This window comes from Lissotriton vulgaris, chromosome 4_1 (assembly GCF_964263255.1).
Source record: "Lissotriton vulgaris chromosome 4_1, aLisVul1.2, whole genome shotgun sequence".
NCBI lineage: Eukaryota > Metazoa > Chordata > Amphibia > Caudata > Salamandridae > Lissotriton > Lissotriton vulgaris.
Genome location: NC_141691.1, coordinates 1,351,567,352 through 1,351,586,718, shown reverse-complemented (window position 1 = coordinate 1,351,586,718; position 19,367 = coordinate 1,351,567,352). Strand labels below are relative to the sequence as shown.

The 19,367-nt window shown below is 46.3% G+C and overlaps 1 protein-coding gene across 4 annotated transcripts in view; it reads right to left on the bottom strand.

The window, feature by feature from the left end:
- Window positions 1–19,367, bottom strand: part of PTPN2 (protein tyrosine phosphatase non-receptor type 2) — a 567,657-nt gene that overhangs the window by 170,589 nt on the left and 377,701 nt on the right. For all 4 annotated transcript variants that reach the window (XM_086965576.1, XM_086965579.1, XM_086965577.1 and 1 more), the window contains one exon: window positions 3,535–3,744. In XM_086965576.1, coding sequence (XP_086821702.1) covers window positions 3,535–3,744 — 210 coding nt within the window. The remainder of the gene's footprint in view (window positions 1–3,534; window positions 3,745–19,367) is intronic.

The window sequence follows — 19,367 nt, the reverse complement described above, 5'->3', positions numbered from 1 at the left end:
AAGCAGATGTAACAAGACTAATCCCTTTGAAAAAATAGTTGAGTTGAGGAAAAAGAAGCATTTCATCACGAGAATTCACATATTTCTACAAGAAGGAGCATGAGTAACAGAGGGTTGATTTCAGGAACAATGGGAGGATGAACCAGGTCTGTCCCAGACAGAACAATGGAAAACAATCATGAAGAGTTTGTGGTAGGGTATTACCCATGCACAGGTATTACAGGCAGCAAGTAAGTTCCTATTTAGATAGCACTTTACAACACACTGACTACATGCGATTGATAGCAACAGATCAGAGAAGTGCCATGGGAGTTATGGGGCATGGGTATACTTGAGAACATATTGCGGTATTGAACAAAGATAAGAGACTTTTGGAAGGATGTCTTAGGAGCATCAATAGAAGCCTTGAAAATTCAGGTACCAAAAAATCAAATGAGTCCTACTTGCGTGGTTCCTCAAGTGTTTGAAGAGATTCTGTTAGAGGACCAGGGAACTGCTCAACGTAATGCTTTTACCAGCTAAATAGGTACTACTGGAAAAACGGGGTACAGTGGTAATTCTTTACTTACATTACTAGTATCAAAGACTTTGAAACACAATGGGACTGCAAAATAAGCACTCATTATATTCGAGACAGACAGATCCTACTCTATGAAGTTGTTTAAACCGTTGTAATATTTTGCTTGGACTGCACACTGATTAAGAGGGAGGAGTAGAGTAAGATGCCGAGGTTTCTGGGGTGGTCCGTGGAAGTTGGAGCAGTGCCGAGGGCAGTGGGCCACCAGGTGTTGTTCCATGCGGACAGGGTGGACCCGAAGACGAGGACTTCTGTCTTCTCTGAGTTGAGCTTCAGGCAGTTGCTGCTCATCCAGAAAGGAAGTCCTGTATTCTTTCCTGGAAACTGCATCTGGTGGTGGTGGGGTCCTTGATGAGGGAGAGGATGAGTTGGGTGACGTCGGATTAGGCCACTATGTTGAGGCTGTGCCGTCTGACGATGGCCGTGAGGGGGGCCATGTAGATGTTGAAGAGGGTAGGGCTGGGCGATGATCCCTGAGGTACTCCGCAGTTGATTTTGGTTGGTTCGGAGAGGAAAGGTGGCAGTCTGATCATCTGGCTCCTGCCAGTGAGGAACGAGCGGATCCAGTCGAGGGTGGTTCCCTGTATGCTGGCAGTTTGTAGGTTTGATGAGTGTGAGGTGGGAGACGGTGTTAAACGCTTCTGACAGGTCGTAGGATAAGGGCTGCGGTGTGGCCTTGGTCGAGGAGGGTGCAAACGCGGTCTGTGGTGGCGAGTAGGGAGGTCTCTGTGCTGTGGTTGCTGTGAAACCCGGATTGAGAGAGGTTGAGTATGGCGCGGTCTTTGAGGAACCTGGTTAGTTGGCGGTCTTCTCAGCTACTTTTACACGAAGGGGAAGAGCGAGATGGGACGGTAGTTCTTGAGGTCCGTAGGGACTGCTGAGGGCTTCTTGAGTAGGGGTCTGACCTCTGCGCGCTTTCAGTCATTGGGTAAGGTGCCGGTCTCGAAAGTGGTGTTGATGGTGCGTCTTAGTTCTGGCATGATGGCAGCGGAGGCCCTGAGGTATATGTGTGGTGGGTAGGGGTCTGTTGGGGCCCCTGAGTGGATGCCTTTCATTGTCGAGGCAGTCTCTTTGGTCGTGACCGGGGTCCAGGAGGAGATGGTGGGCTGTCTGGTGCTGTCGGAGGGCGGGGTAGATACGGAGTCAGGAGTTTGGTCATTGAAGTTGTTGGTGTTAAGAATGTTAAACACCCTTTTCCCGTTACAGACCCTTGTCTACAGCTCATGTATAGGGCATCTGACATCTGCCAATGCTTCTGGAACCAGTTCTAAAGCAATACTGACAATGAATTGTTGGGTGCTCTACAGAAATAAATGGTGTGACAGCAGGCTATATATACATTCATTATCAGCCACCCTTGAAGCCCAGATAATGAAATGGGTAGAAAGTCTTTGTGCTCTATTTCTCAGTCCCAGTGTTCCGTTTGACGGCTGAGGCCCACAGTACAGTGTCTTCAGTTGCGGCAATCCTCCTGGATGAATGCATATGGGTACGATGGCAAGGTACTGCCAGAGGACAGGATGGTAGTTGTGCTTGTGCAGTTTGAGGCAGTTCTCAGGAGGAAGAACTGTATATCCTGTGAGACCCACTCACTACAAAGGTCGCTGCTGGCTTCAGTCTCAAATACGGTCCGCCATCTGAGTGTGCCTCAAGCTGGGAACACACCAGGTTTCGCCTCATAGACAACCTCTGCTTCAGCAGGGAAACACCATCTCCTTCCTTCTCAGTAAACAGGAAGGCTTCCAAGCATTGTCAGATTTAAAGCTTTTGTAGCAGAGTGCAGATTTCAGATAATGCCCCCTAATTTCTGGGAGACTGGATGTCATGCAGACACCAGCCCAAGTCACATAGCATTCCTTAAAGTATTCTGCAGATTACTGCCTTTCTTGGTCATGAAGAACTTCAAAATTATCAAAATGGGTTGGTTTGGATCATGCTCTTTTACATATTTTCCAGATTGGGAATGTGGATTCACTGTCAGGTTTCACAACTGGTTTGGGTTGTTTCTCTTTCAAATTTCACTTTCAGACTGCTCCCCAGCACAGCCTTTAATTAAAGTGAGGATTACTACAGTAGGGAACAATGGTGTTGGCTTCAAGCAAGAAGCATCCAAAACATAGCACAATGAAGTATGAATTCTCTGCGCCTGGCTATTGTTAGCCAGCCTGAAGAATTAACTAGAGACAGACAAAAGTGCAGGTACTGCAGAGAAACTGCGTCACATTGAACAAGATAAAGTACAGTCCACCCGATCATCTAGTAAATGGCAGTCGTCAGTAAGAACTAATCAGTAGTTAGTTGCTAACAAGGCCGGCCCTCACTGAATTTTCAAGGAAAGCCCTGACTCCTTCCTTCACTTAAGGGTCTATGTCTCAGCCATAAGAAAGCAGGCAATGCACTTTATTGTCTAGAGAAGTTATTCTCGCCCTCCATCTTGTACCAAGCTAAACTAGGGGCATCCATAATGGCCTCAGTGCTCTCACTCACAAGCACAGGCTACAGCAATTATATCATACGATAACAATGTACGCACTTGACAAGCACATGGGATCTCTGCACAAGGTTCTGCGTCTCACATAATAACTTTACACAAGTTGGGCCAGTAGACCAAGCTCTCAGACACAGAGGAAGGCTGTGTTATCTAAAAGGGTAGAATGGTTCAAAAGTATTAAAGCTCACAATAGTGGGTTATACCTGACCTTAAATTCCCAGATCCTTGTTATTGACCTTTACTTTCAACCTGAGCCAATAATTTGGTGCAGGGAATTTCATATATGGCAGAGTCTGCTGTGGCAGACTTCTAGCCTATAAAATCTATCTTCGAGAGGAGAAACAATAGAAACTGCATCAGAAAGCAAAAGAGTGAAATGATGTCCCATACAGATAAGTAATTAAAGGCATATTGATTAGTAAGCAGGTTGAAACTGTAACGGAGAAATGCACAAACACATACTTACCAGGACTAAACAAGTATCCACTAGTGAAAATGTCCCAGACCGCCCAATTCCTGCACTACAATGGATAACTGCAGGTCCATGTTCAGAGTTCAGCGAGCCAGATTCTCGAACCTCAGCCAGGAAATTAAGAAATGATGCAGGGGATTCAGGAACTCCAAAATCGGGCCATGTTGTATAATGAAAATGATAAATTTCTCTGCTTTCACCAAGCTAAAGGCAAACACAATGGTAAGAATATTGTAAAACTGGCAATCTACTAATCACGTTTTATAATACATGCTTACATTTAGAGTTATTTCCATGATGTGAAGGAAGCTTAATGAACTAGAAAGACCGAAACAAATCAGTCAAATATGCAGACCGAATTTTTTAACTTTGCAATAATAATGTTCACACAGTCCACTGCATTATATAAAAATGTGTGTTGCACCGCGATTGTAATTGCTTCAAGTTCTAAATGTATGCAAGTAGGATGGAAAAGCTGGGGTAGATACAATGGCTAAATATTATGTTATAATAAGCGCATTTCATGTAGGGCACATTCACCAAGTACTTGGCATTAAAGAAAAAGTTACTTACCTTTGGTAACGCGCTTCATAGTAGAGACTATCTAGCAGCAGATGCCTCAACTTTTGAATACTCTGCAGGCATAGACTGGATCTGGAAACATTTCATCAGTACTTCTGCGCGCCAGTAGGTGGAGCTGTGCAGTTCCACACTTACATTGTTAAGCTTAGGAAACTATGCATGGAGCCTATAGAGGTGCCACTCCTGTGCGCAAACATCAGTTGCTTTTGAGAGTGTCTGTGCCACCAGGAGCAGAACGCCAAAATTAAATTGGTGTGACCAGTGTGCAGATTCCTAGACTTCGGACCTTATTTATGGATCTAGCGCAATCAAAGAATGGGGAACATGAAAGGATTGGTAGGACTCTGTGACTAGATAAGAGTCTCCACCAAAAAGATCGTTACCAAAGGTAAGTAACTTTTTCTTCCGACACAGATTCCTCACTTTGACTAGATACCAGAAGCAGTACCTATCTGGAGGTGGGTCTGTGGTTGGACTCAAACCAGAAAGGACTGCAGGACAAAATGGCCCAGATGGCGAAGCAAATTGTCCAGACAATAGTACTTTGTAAACGTATGGAGGGACGTCCATGTAGCCACCTGGCAGATGTCAAGGACAGGGACTCTTCGTGCCAACGCAGTGAGAACAGCTTTAGCCCTGGTAGAATAAGCCCATCGTCCAGGCAGTCTTTTCGGATACTGCTTTTTAGAAGATTCAAATGCAGAGCACGTTCCAGCAGGAGATGGTACTCTTCTGCACAGCATTGCCTTTTTGCTCCAGAGAACCCCACAAAGAGCTGATAGTCTACCCAGTGTTTTTTGGAACAATCAATTTAAAAATGTTCAGCGATCGTCTAAGCTATGGAGTCTCTCCTCCGCCTTAGAGGAGCGAGGCGAACCACAGAAGGACAGCAACGTGGAATAGCATCACAACTTTTAGACAAGAAACATGCTTGTGTCTGCAAAACCATCTTGTCTGGGAAGAAAGTGTATGGCAGGTTGAAACAAAGCAGGAAGCTCACTGGCACCCAGAGCTAATGTAATGGCAACAAAGAACACGGTCTGCAAGGGTCAGTTGTATAGTGGCTCAAAGGGAGTGCATATTAGAAATTTAAGGACCAAGTTAATGCCACACTGCAGCATGACAAAGGGAAAGAGAGGTAACAAGTGTTGCAAACCTTTCAAAAACTGGAGAGAGCGGATACGGCAACCGCAGAAAGGTTCCCTATAAATAACGTAACCTTCAGGGGATCTAAATGCAGAGTGCAGCATCAAGCCACAAATGTGTCCCAACGAAAGACATATATAGTTTTTGTTGAGGGTCACACCGCTTCAAACATAATATCAACCACCTGCAGAAAAAGGTCAGATGTGGTTGCTCAATCTTCAAGCATTAAGGCTGAGTGTGTGAAGGGCCAGGTGCAGCTGCTGCAACGGCAGATCCTCCCAGAGGAGCAGCCTGATCGGAGGACAAATGCTCACGCCCAGGAGTTGTGGATACCATACACTCCGTGCCCAATCAGGAACCACTAGGATAAATTGGGCTCCTTATCCACCAAGCTTCTTGAAAACTTCAGCTAGTAGTGATATCTGCAGAGAGGTATGCAGGAATCCAAAGTTAAACTCTAGGCAGAATGCTTCTCTGAGCGAAAGACGTCTTGGAAACTCCCACGTACACAAGTGTGACACTGCACATTCTCGGTTGTGGAGAACAGATCAAGCCAAGGTGCTCCCCTTTTACGAAAGCAACCCTGCGTCACCCTCTGCGTGTAACTGCCACTCATGATCCACAAGGCGCCAACTGCTGAGCTCATCTGCCCTGGCTTTCAACAATCCACCAGGTGGATCACCACCAAGAAAATTCCTTGGTGGTCCAGCCATTTGAAAAGTGTATGACCTTCTGGGACAGGATCCTTGACCCCACCCCACCCTATTTGTTGTAGTACCACATAGCATTGGTGTTGTCCATGAGCATCTGAACCAACCTCACCCTGATGGATGGAAGGAAGACTTTCAACACCAAGCGGAATGCCCTCATCTCCAGAAGGTTGATATGGAGCCAGAATGCTACCAGAGGACTCAGTTTTCCACCGCTACCAGATGGACGCCTCAACCCAGAAACAACCCATCGGCCATCACTGAAAAAGGGAAGGAGAGTGGTCTGCCACGGACTCGATTGTGGTTCAGCAACCACCACTACAGATTAAGTCTACTCTGAAATGTTAACGCAGTCAGAGAGGTCCCCTTGATGTTGGTGCCCACTGAGACTTAAGATCCCACTGTAGAGTCAGCTTATGCCACCGGCTGTGCTCGACCAGTAAGGTGCAGGAGAATCAGTCCAAGCAGCATCCGAGTAGACCTCAATGAAACTGGGTCAGATGAAGGGCTCAGGAAGGGTGAAGGAGAGCAGGGGAAAGCAGTCAGGTGTGAATTTGGCACACTGATTGTGAACTTCGAAGATAGCAGGAGTTTTGCCGTAGTCTGAAGGGGGTTGACGACTCCTTGGAGAGAACCCGCCTTTAACAGCCTGTCGTCGAGATGGGGAAAGACTGGCACCACTGACCTCCGAAGGTGTGCTTCTACCACGGCATCACGTTCATGAACAATAGTTGAGCAATGATGAGACCAAAGGGGATAACCGTAAACTGAAAATGCTCCTGTCCCACCTCAACTCATAGGTAGGGCTGATGGGCCTGCAAGACGGGTATATGGAAATAGGTGTCCTGCAGGTCCAACGCCACCACTCAGGTCTCCAGAATCAAAGGCCCACAAGACCTAGGCCAGGGTGAGCATTTACAATTCCTCTTTCTGGTGAAAGGAGTAGAGATGGCACAGATCTAAAATAGAACATAGGCCTCTGTCCTTCTTGGACACCAGAAACGAGGAGGAATAGCAATCAAAATCTACTTCTGGCATGGGCACCCGCTCAATAGCCCCTTTGGCCAAAAGGGTTTGAACTTTCTGCCGCAAAATGGAGAGAATGTAGTCCGTCAGTTACTGGGTGAAAGTGGAAGGTCTGGCGGCTGAACAATTTGCAGGACCCACCTGTTTGATGTTACAGCCTGCCAACCCAGCAAGAATCATCTGATGTAGGGTGACCACTGGGTGACTCTGCTCCACAAAGGGCACACTACTGGGGTTTTGCAGGTAGAGTTTTTTTGGGGGTAGTGGACTGGGCAGTTAGTTGACCTTCACTGTAGGAGTGGTGGGCACCGCAGCCTCTGCTACGTAACTAATGGGTGACTATTGGAGGTTGGAGGGGCTCGCAGTATTGGGCACTTCGGCTGAAGCCAGGAATGGAGAAGTAAGGCGGATGAGGCTGGCGAGGGGTGGCTGATTAGCCCAGGGAGCATTCTGAAGCCCTTCTCTCCAGGAGCTGCTTGAGAGCGGAGTCTACCCTGTCCCCAAATCCTGTAAGAGAAAACTGGACATTGCCTTTAAAAAATGGCCCTAATTAAGTTGCAAAAGAGACCTCTGAGAAACCAGAAGGAAGGCCCGACCCCATGGCCTCAGAGTGCTGGTCAGCGCATGATCGCACAGATAAACAGCCATCACCAGGGGAACAAGGGGAAGTTCAGGGGAATAAAGGTGGAGAATTGCAGGTGGCAGAAATGGGTGGGGCCATAAAGGGTGGGTACAGTAAAGAGAAATGAAGGCAATACCCCCACATGAACAGAAAGAGTTAGAGTGCGATAAGAGGGTAAATGATGAACAAACACTGGCAGAGAAAGAACGAAGAAGTAATATTTAGTGTGCACAGAACTGAACCATGCAAGCCTAACATACAGCTTCCACAGGAATATTGTGCTGAAGAGCTTTATTCCTGTAGAAAGACTGCCTAATGAAAACATAGTGAAGCAAAAATAAAACGGACAATCTATCAAGGGGATAAGATCCTACTTCTACAGGACACAACATAATGAACACTGATACAGAGCAGAGTCTTGCCACCCGTAGTGGATAAATTGACAGAACAAGGAATTAGATTCCCTAGGACAGTGGTTCTTAACCTGTGGTTTAGGGAGCCCCCTGGGTACGCAAAAGCTCAGAAAATATAACAGCATTAACAAGTTAACAAAGTGTATATAAATAAGTAAAATTGAAAATTTTCTGCCATTCTGTAAATCTGAAAGTCTTTAAAATTGGAGGCCTAAAATTTACTTGTTATCCGCAGACTGATTTGCAGGAGCAGCGAAGTGCATCAAACAGAACATAGTAGGGACGATGGGTGGCTCAACTGAATTTCCAAAAGCTCCAACGTAACCATTTTTTTTTTGTTTTTAGGTTTTTGAATTGATTTAAACATTTAACCTTGTAGGCATTTGTTTGACGAATGCTTGTTAATGTAATTTTGCTTGTTAAATGGTTCAAATCATTGAGTGCGCTTAGGTCAGAGTCCCCGGATTCCATTAATTTCTCTGTGGGAGTCCCCGGATTCCAATAATGATTCAGTGGGGAACCCCGGGGATCAGTAAGGATTAAGTGAGGGCCCACAGAAGCCAAAAGATTAACAACCACTGCTGTAGGACATTCCCATGTGGCAGGTTTTTCCAGGTCAAACAGGAGAGAATTTAGCTCACATCTGTGCCGATAGTCCTGTTGGCACTGGGATTCGGGTCTTATTAGAAGGACACAGGCCAACAGAGCCAACCATCAATATTCACATCAGGACATAAGAAAAATAAATGGCAGATAAGTCGAAAAGACAGGAAAGGCACAAGGACAAAACTTCTAAGAAATACAAATGATGCGCAAAAATCTTACAACAGAAGCTACCAGAGTTTTGAGTTAGATGGGAGGGATTAATAAACAGCCTTTTCTAGATCTTGGCTGTGAAACATTTAAATGAAGGACAGAACTATCCTCAAGTCACTCAGTTACACATTGCATAGACTAAAGGGGAAGAGGGGATGCTGGAAATGTAAACTGTTTGAGATATGCTGGGGCAGGAGTAGAGAGGGACATTTGAGTTGTGGTGGATCGTAGTTTGGGAAGCAGTTAGGATGATGGCAGAAGGTCACTTAACCCCTTCGACGCTCATGACGAGCTGAGCTCGTCATGAGTTACGCCTGTCGTACGCTCATGACGAGCTGAGCTCGTCATGTAACGCGTTTTTTTTTTAACTCAGCGCACAGCGGGAAAAACGGCCCGTGTGCATGAGGTTAACAAAAATAAGATGCTCAGCCAGAGAAAAATCTGCCAGATCCTTTAAATTAATGTGATGGGCATAAATGACTGGAGAAGAGGTCAAGACTACATACCATGCTCGTAAATTAAAAAATGAACACTAGAATGCCACAATACCTAGTATAGCTGAACACAAAACATTTTGTGCTGCAATACTATTGAGAAATATTGTGGGAAGGTAAATTAGATACGATTCATGTATAGGCAAAGTCAGTATTTCTTTTAAATGGAAGACAGGAAAAGAAAGTCACAAAAGCATCAGCGTATGTGAGAAACCTGGGACAAGGCAAGCTTGTGAACTCAGTGATCAAGAAACATCAGGGTTTTGCATAAGGTGGATAATACTGAGACAATAAACATGACTGTACAATACCCAAACTGCATAGTTGCAAAAGAAGATCAAGACCATCACCCTCGGGACAGGGAAGGGAGGGAATCTACTTAGGTTTTTAAGGTACTGTTCTATCACCTTGTTTAGCATTGAAAGACACCCAATGTGAAAACACAAGATGCCCTTACTTGGAATGAATGTAGGTTGAAAATTACCTATTCCTACATTTCAGTTTGTTGTTTGGTTATTTGTCTTGGGGTGTCAGCGTCTGGTGGGGTAGTAGCAACCAATCCATACCCTGAGTCATGCTTGTGTGGTCAACCAGTGTTATTTGGTTGGTGTGGTGGAGTGGAGTGGCATGTTTGCAGTGTTATGTCTTTTTGTCTGCGCCCTTCAAAGCTCTCGAGACAAGAGGAAGAGTAGTGTTGTACAGTCATGGTTATTTTACCATTTGGTTTCCAATTCTAGTTGACGATCAATAGTATATGTGGGTGGACTGTCCTTTTTACATGCATCCTATATATGTGCTGTGGAATTTTGCATTGTCTGGTGTTTTTGGCCTATGCGTTTGCATTTCTTAGTTGCTTCCTCTGGTTTAATAAGCAGAGAGATGTGTGGTGGGTGTCCTGCTTCTCAGGTTACCTGATATAATCAAATATCAGGGTGACTGGGGCTCCTGGACGGTTGTTGAGTCCGAGGACCCAGGCCTGTTTTAACCTACCTATGTGTCTGCAAATTTCTAAACATTATCGTGCTTCACAAAAGCAGCCTTCTGCAGCAGGGGGTTCAGGAGGAAAAGTGTGAGCTAATGTCTTTAGACAGTCTATTAAAAGTGCAGTCTCTGGTGCAGGGCTTTGTAATGGCAGACAGACACAAGCCGGCGTGAGAGTAGTATTCCTCAACAGAGTTTAATGGCAGATTGTCAGTCTCCCACCATAATAATCAGGCTCCTGACCCCCTTTTTAGGTCTCGCCTAGGAATCACACAATCGCTGCTCTAGGAGAGAGCCTTTAGCAATCGGTCTTCATTTTTCAAGCACTCGCACTCGTGCTTGTGGCTGCATCCCTCTTGAGGGAGCGAACAGCGGCGCGCAGGTGACATCACAGATGCTCGCTACCGCAAGGTGGATGCGCGGTACAGACCTCTTGTTTATATTTTCTGTCCCTTCATCTATTACTGCTTTCTTACCCTTCCACGTTTTCCTGGCCATGGGAAGAGTTCTCTCTTTTTTATCCCTATACTTTTCATTTAATCTCCCCGCTAGGTGTACTGCAGCAGGTCTGCTTCAACTCCGGTAGTGAACATCCCTTTCTTTGTGTGGTTTCTCTCCGGATGTATCTAGCAGATTATTTCTCCTAGTATGGGATTTATTCCACTTTCAGTATGATGACTTTATTTATCTAGCCAGTACATCGCCGATTAGACTACGCGACTGTGTCTGCTTTTTACATATGGCGGCCGCTTTTCAACTTACGGAATTCTCAGATGACAGCTATAGTGTGTCGGTTCCATCTAGTTGTACACTTCATGCTTTTATTGGTTCTCAGGTGAGATTCATCTTCAGGATATCGTTAGCGCGTTTTTGCTTACATATAGCACGTCCTCGCTTTGTTTCATTTCCCGACTACTTGATGAACGTTTGGCAGTCCGACTTTGTGACTTTGTCAAGACTTATGAGTAAGTACTTTTTAAATCCTGTAGTCGCTCCCATTATTAGTTTTGTGGCTATTTCCCTCTTCGGACTCCCTGTGTTTATATTTTTTCCAGACTAATTTCTCATTGGGCAGTACCCTTTTGGTCCCGAGAGTGCACGTTACAATCGCAGTATTCCCTAACGTTAGTTCCAAGTGACTGTGTCTCTTTGAGACACCCGGGTAAGACTTTGCCTGTGATTTTCTTTTTCATTTCAGCTATTCCCCTGTAACTTTTGCTGTCTAATTTAATTTTCTATTCTTCCAGACTCGCTAATCCGATCCTATTTTGGTGCTCCTTGGGGACCCGATGTATCCTCTTGTAGTGTACTCTACCTTTCTTTGCCCTAAAGGTAAGCGCTTTTTCCAGTCGAAATGTGCTTATGTGTTAGACCGGCATTCTTTCACTACTCAATTTTGCCTTCAAACTTTGCTCTTTTTAGGCTATTTAATGAGGTGCGGGCCCATTTTATATATTTATTGGGTCCTTTTGACCGTAAGTTCTGGGCCACTTATACTTTATTTACTTTAAACATATAGCCATATCTGAGATTGCCTTAATGCGGGTGATTGTCCCCCCCCCAAGCACCAGTCTGATGTTATTCCTTCTATCCTTAGTATTTATACTGGACTAGGGACTCTTTTACAGCTTTGGGCCCATCCCAGCAAGAAGAACCACCACCACGTTTTTGTTTCCATCCTTTGTGGAGCATATTTCTATCAAGTTAGTGACCTGTATAGATCTTTGTCTTTCCTAAACATGATTTGAAAATTCTAGGGTGGGGAGACTTCAGTTTGAAAGAAATCATTTTCTATTGGTAGCGAGACTTTCCTATCCTGAATCTTGAAAACAGTCATTTTGGGCTATATGTTTACTAGTTTTCAATGTTATAATCGGTTTGAAAGTTGCTGGAATAGCTGTCACTATTGTTTTAACATTTTGGAATCAGCTTTACTCCATTCTTCTGTAAAATCGATGTGAAGTCTAGAACCAGCAGGCCCAAAAGCTTTGGTGATATTTTGAGTGAAGAATTACAACACTTGATTTTGTATTTGTTCTGTACAATTCGGAGCTACTATTATCACTAGTTAATCCCTACATTGGGAAAATGGTTAGAAATATTTCATCCTCTCTGGCTGCTGAGCGGTGATGGCCTTCTGAAAGGGGTCATCATTTTAAAAGAGACGTACCTCCAGATGCAGAAGGTTACTCAGATATACAACATCCAGGAGATTTTCATTGAGCAAAAAAAAGCCGTTGCTGAGGGGTTGATCCTGGAAAAGCTCTAGCTTTTGTTGCCTTTTCTACAAAGAAACCTAGGAATGTTACAGAAAGATTATTTTACTTAACTTGTAAGCATCAGTTTGTTGCATATAGTGCTGCAGGGTCACATGCTCTGCATACCTCTGCCATCTAGTGTTGGGCTCCGACTATTGCAACTTGTTTTCTTCAAAGAAAGTCTTCCTAGTCGCACGTTCTTGTGTCTCGTCTGGATGTGAATTAGCCAAGATTGGTGGCATATGATGACAGCAGTATTCACTCCTCTGGCTGCCGCATCAGCTGACCCCAAGGCACACTTGATGGTAACATTAGAAATGTGCAGGACCTTCCTTCCCTCTTTTGGGTATTGGTAGGGGAGATGCTAGAGTAAAACCTATTGAATTTGTGAACCGTCAGTTTGTGGTGGGTCAGACCACTACTATCTTGACAGTGGCATTGACACGTTTTCTCTCCTAGTCAGAAACAGGGGTATTGTCCGACTGGCTTGCCACTCTCTTTTTGGGGCAGTGGAAACTACCAGGGAGACCGGTAGGACATGATCCCCGAAATAGAGCGGATCTGAGGGTGCCGGCTTGAACGGCTTTTCAATACTAGGTGCACTTTAAAGATCTGATGGGCAGATGTTACCATCCCTTTGTGCATGGGCAAATACTGCAGGAAGCGCTTGATTCCGGAAAGCATCTACACCAGAAAGTCGTCATCCTCTGAAGTGACGTACATATCCACCTTGTGATAGGTGGCAGTACTTTGGATAACATTGTGGATAACATTGTGGTGTACCATGGTGTCAAGTGTGGCTCAATGATTAGAGCGGCAGACCCTGATGCAGAGGTCTAGCCCGGGACCAGGGTTCAATTCCCCGCCTCGGCGGGTTTTGGGCTCAAAAATTCCACGGACCTGATAATTCTCGCCTCGGTGCCTATTCCAATCATGGAGTCCTACTCTGCAACTCTGGGCAATAGCTTGCTTAATCTCCACAATGGCCCCCACAACGCTAAGGATGCCTGGCCTCCACCTTGGGGGTGCCCAGGAGTGGACGCCTCACAGGGAAAGCCAGGATGGGTTCCACAGCGGTATTCGTACAAGCGCCTTGAGACCCTTGCGGGTGAGTAGTGCGCTATACAAGTATACATTTACATATGGAGGGAAAGTCCTAACAAAGACATGATCAAGGTCCCCAGGAGGACCCACATCATAGTCTTCACAAGAAATATCAGTGGAATGCAGGTAGACTGGGATGCCAAAGTCCTGTGCATGAGAGTAGTGGCTAGGGCTTTCTGAGTCTGATTCCGGTGACCCTTGAGGGGAAGTCATAGCAGGTGAGAGGCAAGGTGGTGGAGAAGGATGGAGAAGAGATGGAGCAGGAGGAGCGAAGCCAACAGCTTTATTCTTTAACATTTTAGGGGTCAGTGGCAGCAGAGAAATGTCACAAAATTGGGGCGTACTCTATGTGAGTCAGCAATTTTTAGGCAAAATTTTCTCTGAAGCCAAGCTTTTGCCTTTGCATGGGTGAATGATGCTGCACCCTGCCTATCATCCCGCTCCTATTGGAGCTTTTCAAAGGCGGGCCTCTCCTCAGAGTCGGCTGTCTACGTTCTTTGCCATTGGCCTCAAACTATCACCCTTGACGGAGGTATATGCTTTGAACCTTCGGCACCAAACTGAAGGCTCTGACTCATGGGCTGCTGGGGGTCGACACTCTTGCCTGGATCTCGTCTCTGCTCCAACGCTTTGCTTCGGTGACAACTAGAGCCTGAGGGCAATGGTGCACCTGAGAGTGGTGGTGGTGCACCCGAGGGTGGTGGTACACCTGAGAGCAGTAGTGGCTTAAGCTCGGATACCTACGCCCGACCACCAGAGGTGCAGTGTTCAGCTTTGGCACACAGCTGCTTACGTTTTTAGGTTTCGCCTGGCGTCCGCTGCGCAGCAGCGTTCGCGCAGGCGAAAACTTTTGAGAAGAGTATGGTGCCTTTGTCACGCCTCTCACTTCCATTGGCTAGCTCCATAAATGGAGGCTAGCCATTGGAAGTGAGATCTGTCCGTCATGGTCCGAGGCGATTCGTGGGCGTTCCGGCGATGTTTCTCATCCTGCCCCTTTTAGCACATCATGCGGCGGTCGGCGGATGTTTTTTTATTTTTTTTAAATGTTTGTGTTGGCCATTTTGAACGTGTCGTTTGCAGGGGTGGGTTGCGCGATGTCCCGCTCTCCGTTCCCGTCCCCCCTCCCGCTGTCCGTGTGCCCGTTCCTGCCCCCCTCCCACTTTTCGTGTCCCCGTTCCCGCCCCCCCTCCCGCTGTCCGTGTGCCCGTGGGTGTTTGTTTTAATTCCGGACATGCTTGGTATCTTGTTGGCCATGCCCCCTGAGTGAAAACATGAATGCTGTCGCGCCTCCTCCGGTTCAGAACATGTTCCGTTTCCCGCCCCTCCATTTCATATTGCACATGGTGCCCAGGTTTTCTTACTGTCCTCTTAAAGCGTACACATGCCCTGTCACCTTTCCTACAATTCCGTCCACGCCTGTTGGTTTGCCCCACCAATTCAAAACGTGAGGTGCCCTGTGGCTACTTTGTAAAACGTACCTGGGGCATTTCTCTACCATTTGAAAACATACTCGTCTGGTGCCCCTTAAGACCCAGTTCACACCGTACTGGTGGACTGCCCCCGCTGGTGGTGAAGAGAGTCGATAAAGTGGCGTCGGGGACTGTAAAATGCTATCTGTGTATGTTTTTATTGTTTTAAAGACTTTTTTCCAAATAGAAATAAACTTGAACTGGACTGGCCCGTGTCTCAATTATACATTGATTTGGTGCCGTGCCCATCCCCCACCCTCTTTCCGTTTAAAAACACGTCCTGGCCCCGCGGCCCTCCACCCTCCGTTTCCATCTATACCTGGTTCAAGCCCCCTTCTATGTATTACAGGTATGCTGGCTGCTCTCTGCTATAGTATTCAGGCCATACCTGGGGACCTGTCCGCTGTCCCCTCTAACCCATACCCTGTTTATATTGCCTCCTCTGCCACCCTGTTCAGACCGCACCTTGTGTGCCAGCTGTCGTGCCGTCTTCTCACTCTGCGCCCCCATTTCAACGTGCCTGTTACAGGCAGACTCCTGTCCATGCCAAACTATGCCCGGTTCCCTGCCCCGTCCAAACCTGGGCCTCTACCATCCCATTCAAATCGCCTGTTGTATGCCAACCCAGGTGCCCACTGGCACGCATTTCCGTCCTAATGTGTCCCCATGCTAGCGCCTACTAGTGGGCGTGCTTGACTGGGGATCTCCGAAGTGACCGTGTCAAGTGACTGTGCCTGTCAGCGCTCGTGTGAATGCCCGCATTGAAGGCTAGCTCCTCTGTGACGCGTAAATTATTGATGGGTGCTGCACAGAGGCCTGGCTTGCTCTCGCGGTGCCGGCCCGTGTAGTGTGCTGAAGGTGAGCGCACAGACGGTGTACGGTTACACTTCCAGTGTAACCGATTCGTCCTCATTTGTCGAGGTGTCTCAGCAAGGTGGAGAAGAGACTGCGCTGCCAGCAGCCGGGAGCTCACTTCAGTGACGTGAAAGAGGCTGCAGGAGAACTCGGCGCACTCGCGAGCTCACCCTTTGATCCGTGACACGGCAAGGGCAGGGGCAGCCCTGCTGTGCCAGGAGCCTTATCTCCCGAGGAGGGAGGGGAGGGGCAGGGGTGCAGCCCGTGATGTCAGCTGGTGTCAGGCAGGGGGAGGGCCGAGCAGGGAGGCCGCGGCTGCACCTAGGTGTCTGCTGAACCAGTCCGAGGAGACACGAGGCGCCGGAAGTGCACGGGGCACGCGCTGCTTTTATTTTACTTCACTTTCCAGACTTATAGGTATGGATTTAAAGGAATGGAAGCGGACACCTGCTGGACACGTGTGAAGAGGTAAGCGGCAGATGGCAGCGTTGTGGGAGGTAAGTGGGTGGCCGCGCTGTTGTGGCTGTGACAGGCAGGCCTGGAGCGAGCAAAGCTTGAAAGCGCTGCTGCAGAAGTGCAGAGCACTCACAGCCCATGGGCACTTTGACCATTCCCATTGTGCGGTGTCTGGGGCCACTTTAACATCGCGCCGTGAAGCTTATCTTCTAGGCGTGTTTTCGAGTGGTGTTATTAGCCTAAAACGCACAGATCAGGCTGACGTGCTTAGGGGCTCTAAATCATTTAGCACCCGCCCGTTCTGTACCATGTGAAGGACACAGAAGTTGTGTGAAGACGTTCTGCGCGCCCGAATGAATGTTTTATTTCCCCTTCTGTTTAACACCCTCCATAAGAAGTGGTGTCCATTGAGATATTTCGTTTTTCAAGTTTACGTTCCCACTTTCTCCCTTGCAGGTACTTTCTTTTGGGACTCCATTAAAGAAAGATCACTGTCTGCAAAATCATTTTACATACATATTTGGACCTGCTTCACTTCATGCCCTAAGCAGATGTAAGTACATGCTCTTGAGCTGCTAACACCTACCTGTACAGTGATTATTGATGTATGTGCCCTGGTACTCCTCTTTTGTGCCCAGGCCCCAGCTTTGTGTCTCACACAGGGTGTGGTTTTTGTTCTCACTTACGAAAGGGCCAGATATCAAAGATACTGGGTCTGCTTGTGTACTCGCCTCGAGGTTAAGAGATTAAACTATTGGCATTGTAAATGACAATGCCATTTATTTATCTGTTTTCACAACCAACACATAAATACAAATTTTGTCATTTACAATGCCAATAGCTCCAACTTTTCAAAAGGCGAAACCATTGCATTGTAAATGCTTGTTTAGAAGATGTTTGGATGCAGACAGTATTCTCTTGTTTTAGTGTGGTCTTCAGATGAGGCCAAGGGTTACTGAGGTAGATGAGACATCTTCGGGCTACTCGTCATCCTATTGAACCTCTTCCTTTGGCTCTGAGGAGTCAGAATTGATCATCGCTGGACTGGTTTGAACAGCCAGAAGATGAGTTGACTCACTAGATTCTTTTTTTAAAGTACCGAGCGGTCTGCCTCAAAGATTTGCAGCATCTCAGAGGATGAAAGATACACTTTGTTTTGGGTCCACCACCAGTCTCTCTGCTGCTGAAGGGTCGTTTTGCTCCTGAAGGCTGAGCAGGAGTTACAGCGAGTCTCGTCGTGCTCTGGAGAGAGGCAGAAGTTACTGATAATGTGGAGGTCGGCCCAAAGGTACTTGGAGTGGCACCGTGCTCATCTTTTGAAAGATGTCTATTTCTTTACCTTATGCGAGTCATCATTCTCTGGTGTCGGTAAGGAGGATGCAATACCCCCAAAAACGGGGGCACACCAAGTGCTGAGAGGCCCAGTTATTCAACGACTATGTCCTAGGCAGTTTGAGGGGCAAGAGGTCGAAGGTATAGAAGATGTTCTGAAAAATCTTTTCGTGATGAAAAGACAACGAGCTTTCAAGTACATCTAGACAGGAGCAACGTCAATACACCACCAAACCCGAAGAGGGAGAAAAACAATCTAACAAGAAAGTAGGTGCCCATGCGCATTCACAACCAGAGGATGAGTCTCCAAGATCTCCTGACTTGAAGACTTCTTCTGAGAAAAACAAGTTGCAACAGCCCAAGCCCAATGCTAGATGGCAGGAGTATGAGGGTCATTTGTATCTATCTATCTGGGGAGAGGATGTGGCCTAACGTTCTAGGGCGGTCGATCTCAAATCTGGGGAATTAGGTTTGAGTCTCGGCAATGACGCTCAACATCCTGGGATTCTGGGTAAATCACCTAGGGCCAGATGTATGTAATCCCAATTTACCTATTCTTAAATACAGAATTTTACCGATTCGGTATTTAAGAATAGGTAAATGGGATGTAGATACATTTTCGGTAAAAATTACTTAATCAGTAAGATTCGGTAATTAAGAATCGGTATTTACCGATTCTGTAATTCCTATTCATTCCTATGGGCCTGGAGGCCCTAAGGAATGAATGGGAAGCCATTCAATATTACCGATTTGGTAAATACCGAATCGGTAATAGGGGGAACTCATGCAAGGGTGGCAGGGTGTCACATTGACACCCTGTTGCACCCCTAAATAGTGCATGGGTGCACATGTGGCACACATATATGCCCTAAGGGCATGTAAGTCTGCCACATGGCACAGTAAAAAAAAGCAGAAAATTGCTTTTTTTTTTTTTAAGGTTTTCAAAATTTACCACCAACCTTTATTTGGTGGTAAATACCGAATCCTTAACTGTGCAATGAACTCATTTGAGTGCTCCCTACATTTCAGATTCTGTAATTTACCGACTCGGTATTTTAAGGAATCAGTAATTTACTGATACCTTAAAATACTGAATCGGTAAATTACTGAATTTGCAATTTAGGCCACCTACATCCCCAATGCCCAATACCGGTCGGTCGTTACCGACCGGTATTGGGCCACCTACATCTGGCCCATAGACTCCCCGTGCTTAACCAAAAAACTTAATGTGTCCTTGTGTAACGTAACGGGTGCTCATGTAACGCGCTCTGATACCAGATACCTTTGGCTAAAGTTTGCGCTATATAAAACTCTAAAAAGAAAAGAAAAGAAAAAAAATCTGGATGGCTTTGATAATCTGCTGGAAGGTCTTGTCTGGAATATTCTGGAGATAAAAGTGCCTCTGGATCATGCTTTTGGGGCCTCCATTATCAAATCTATAATGTTCATGGAGGTCATGTATTTGCTTGATTCAAACTATCGTTCTTTTCTATCATCATTCATCTCAGGTGCTCCCTGTAATATCTCTAATAAGCAGTCTTGCCTAAACTCTGAAAGGCAATC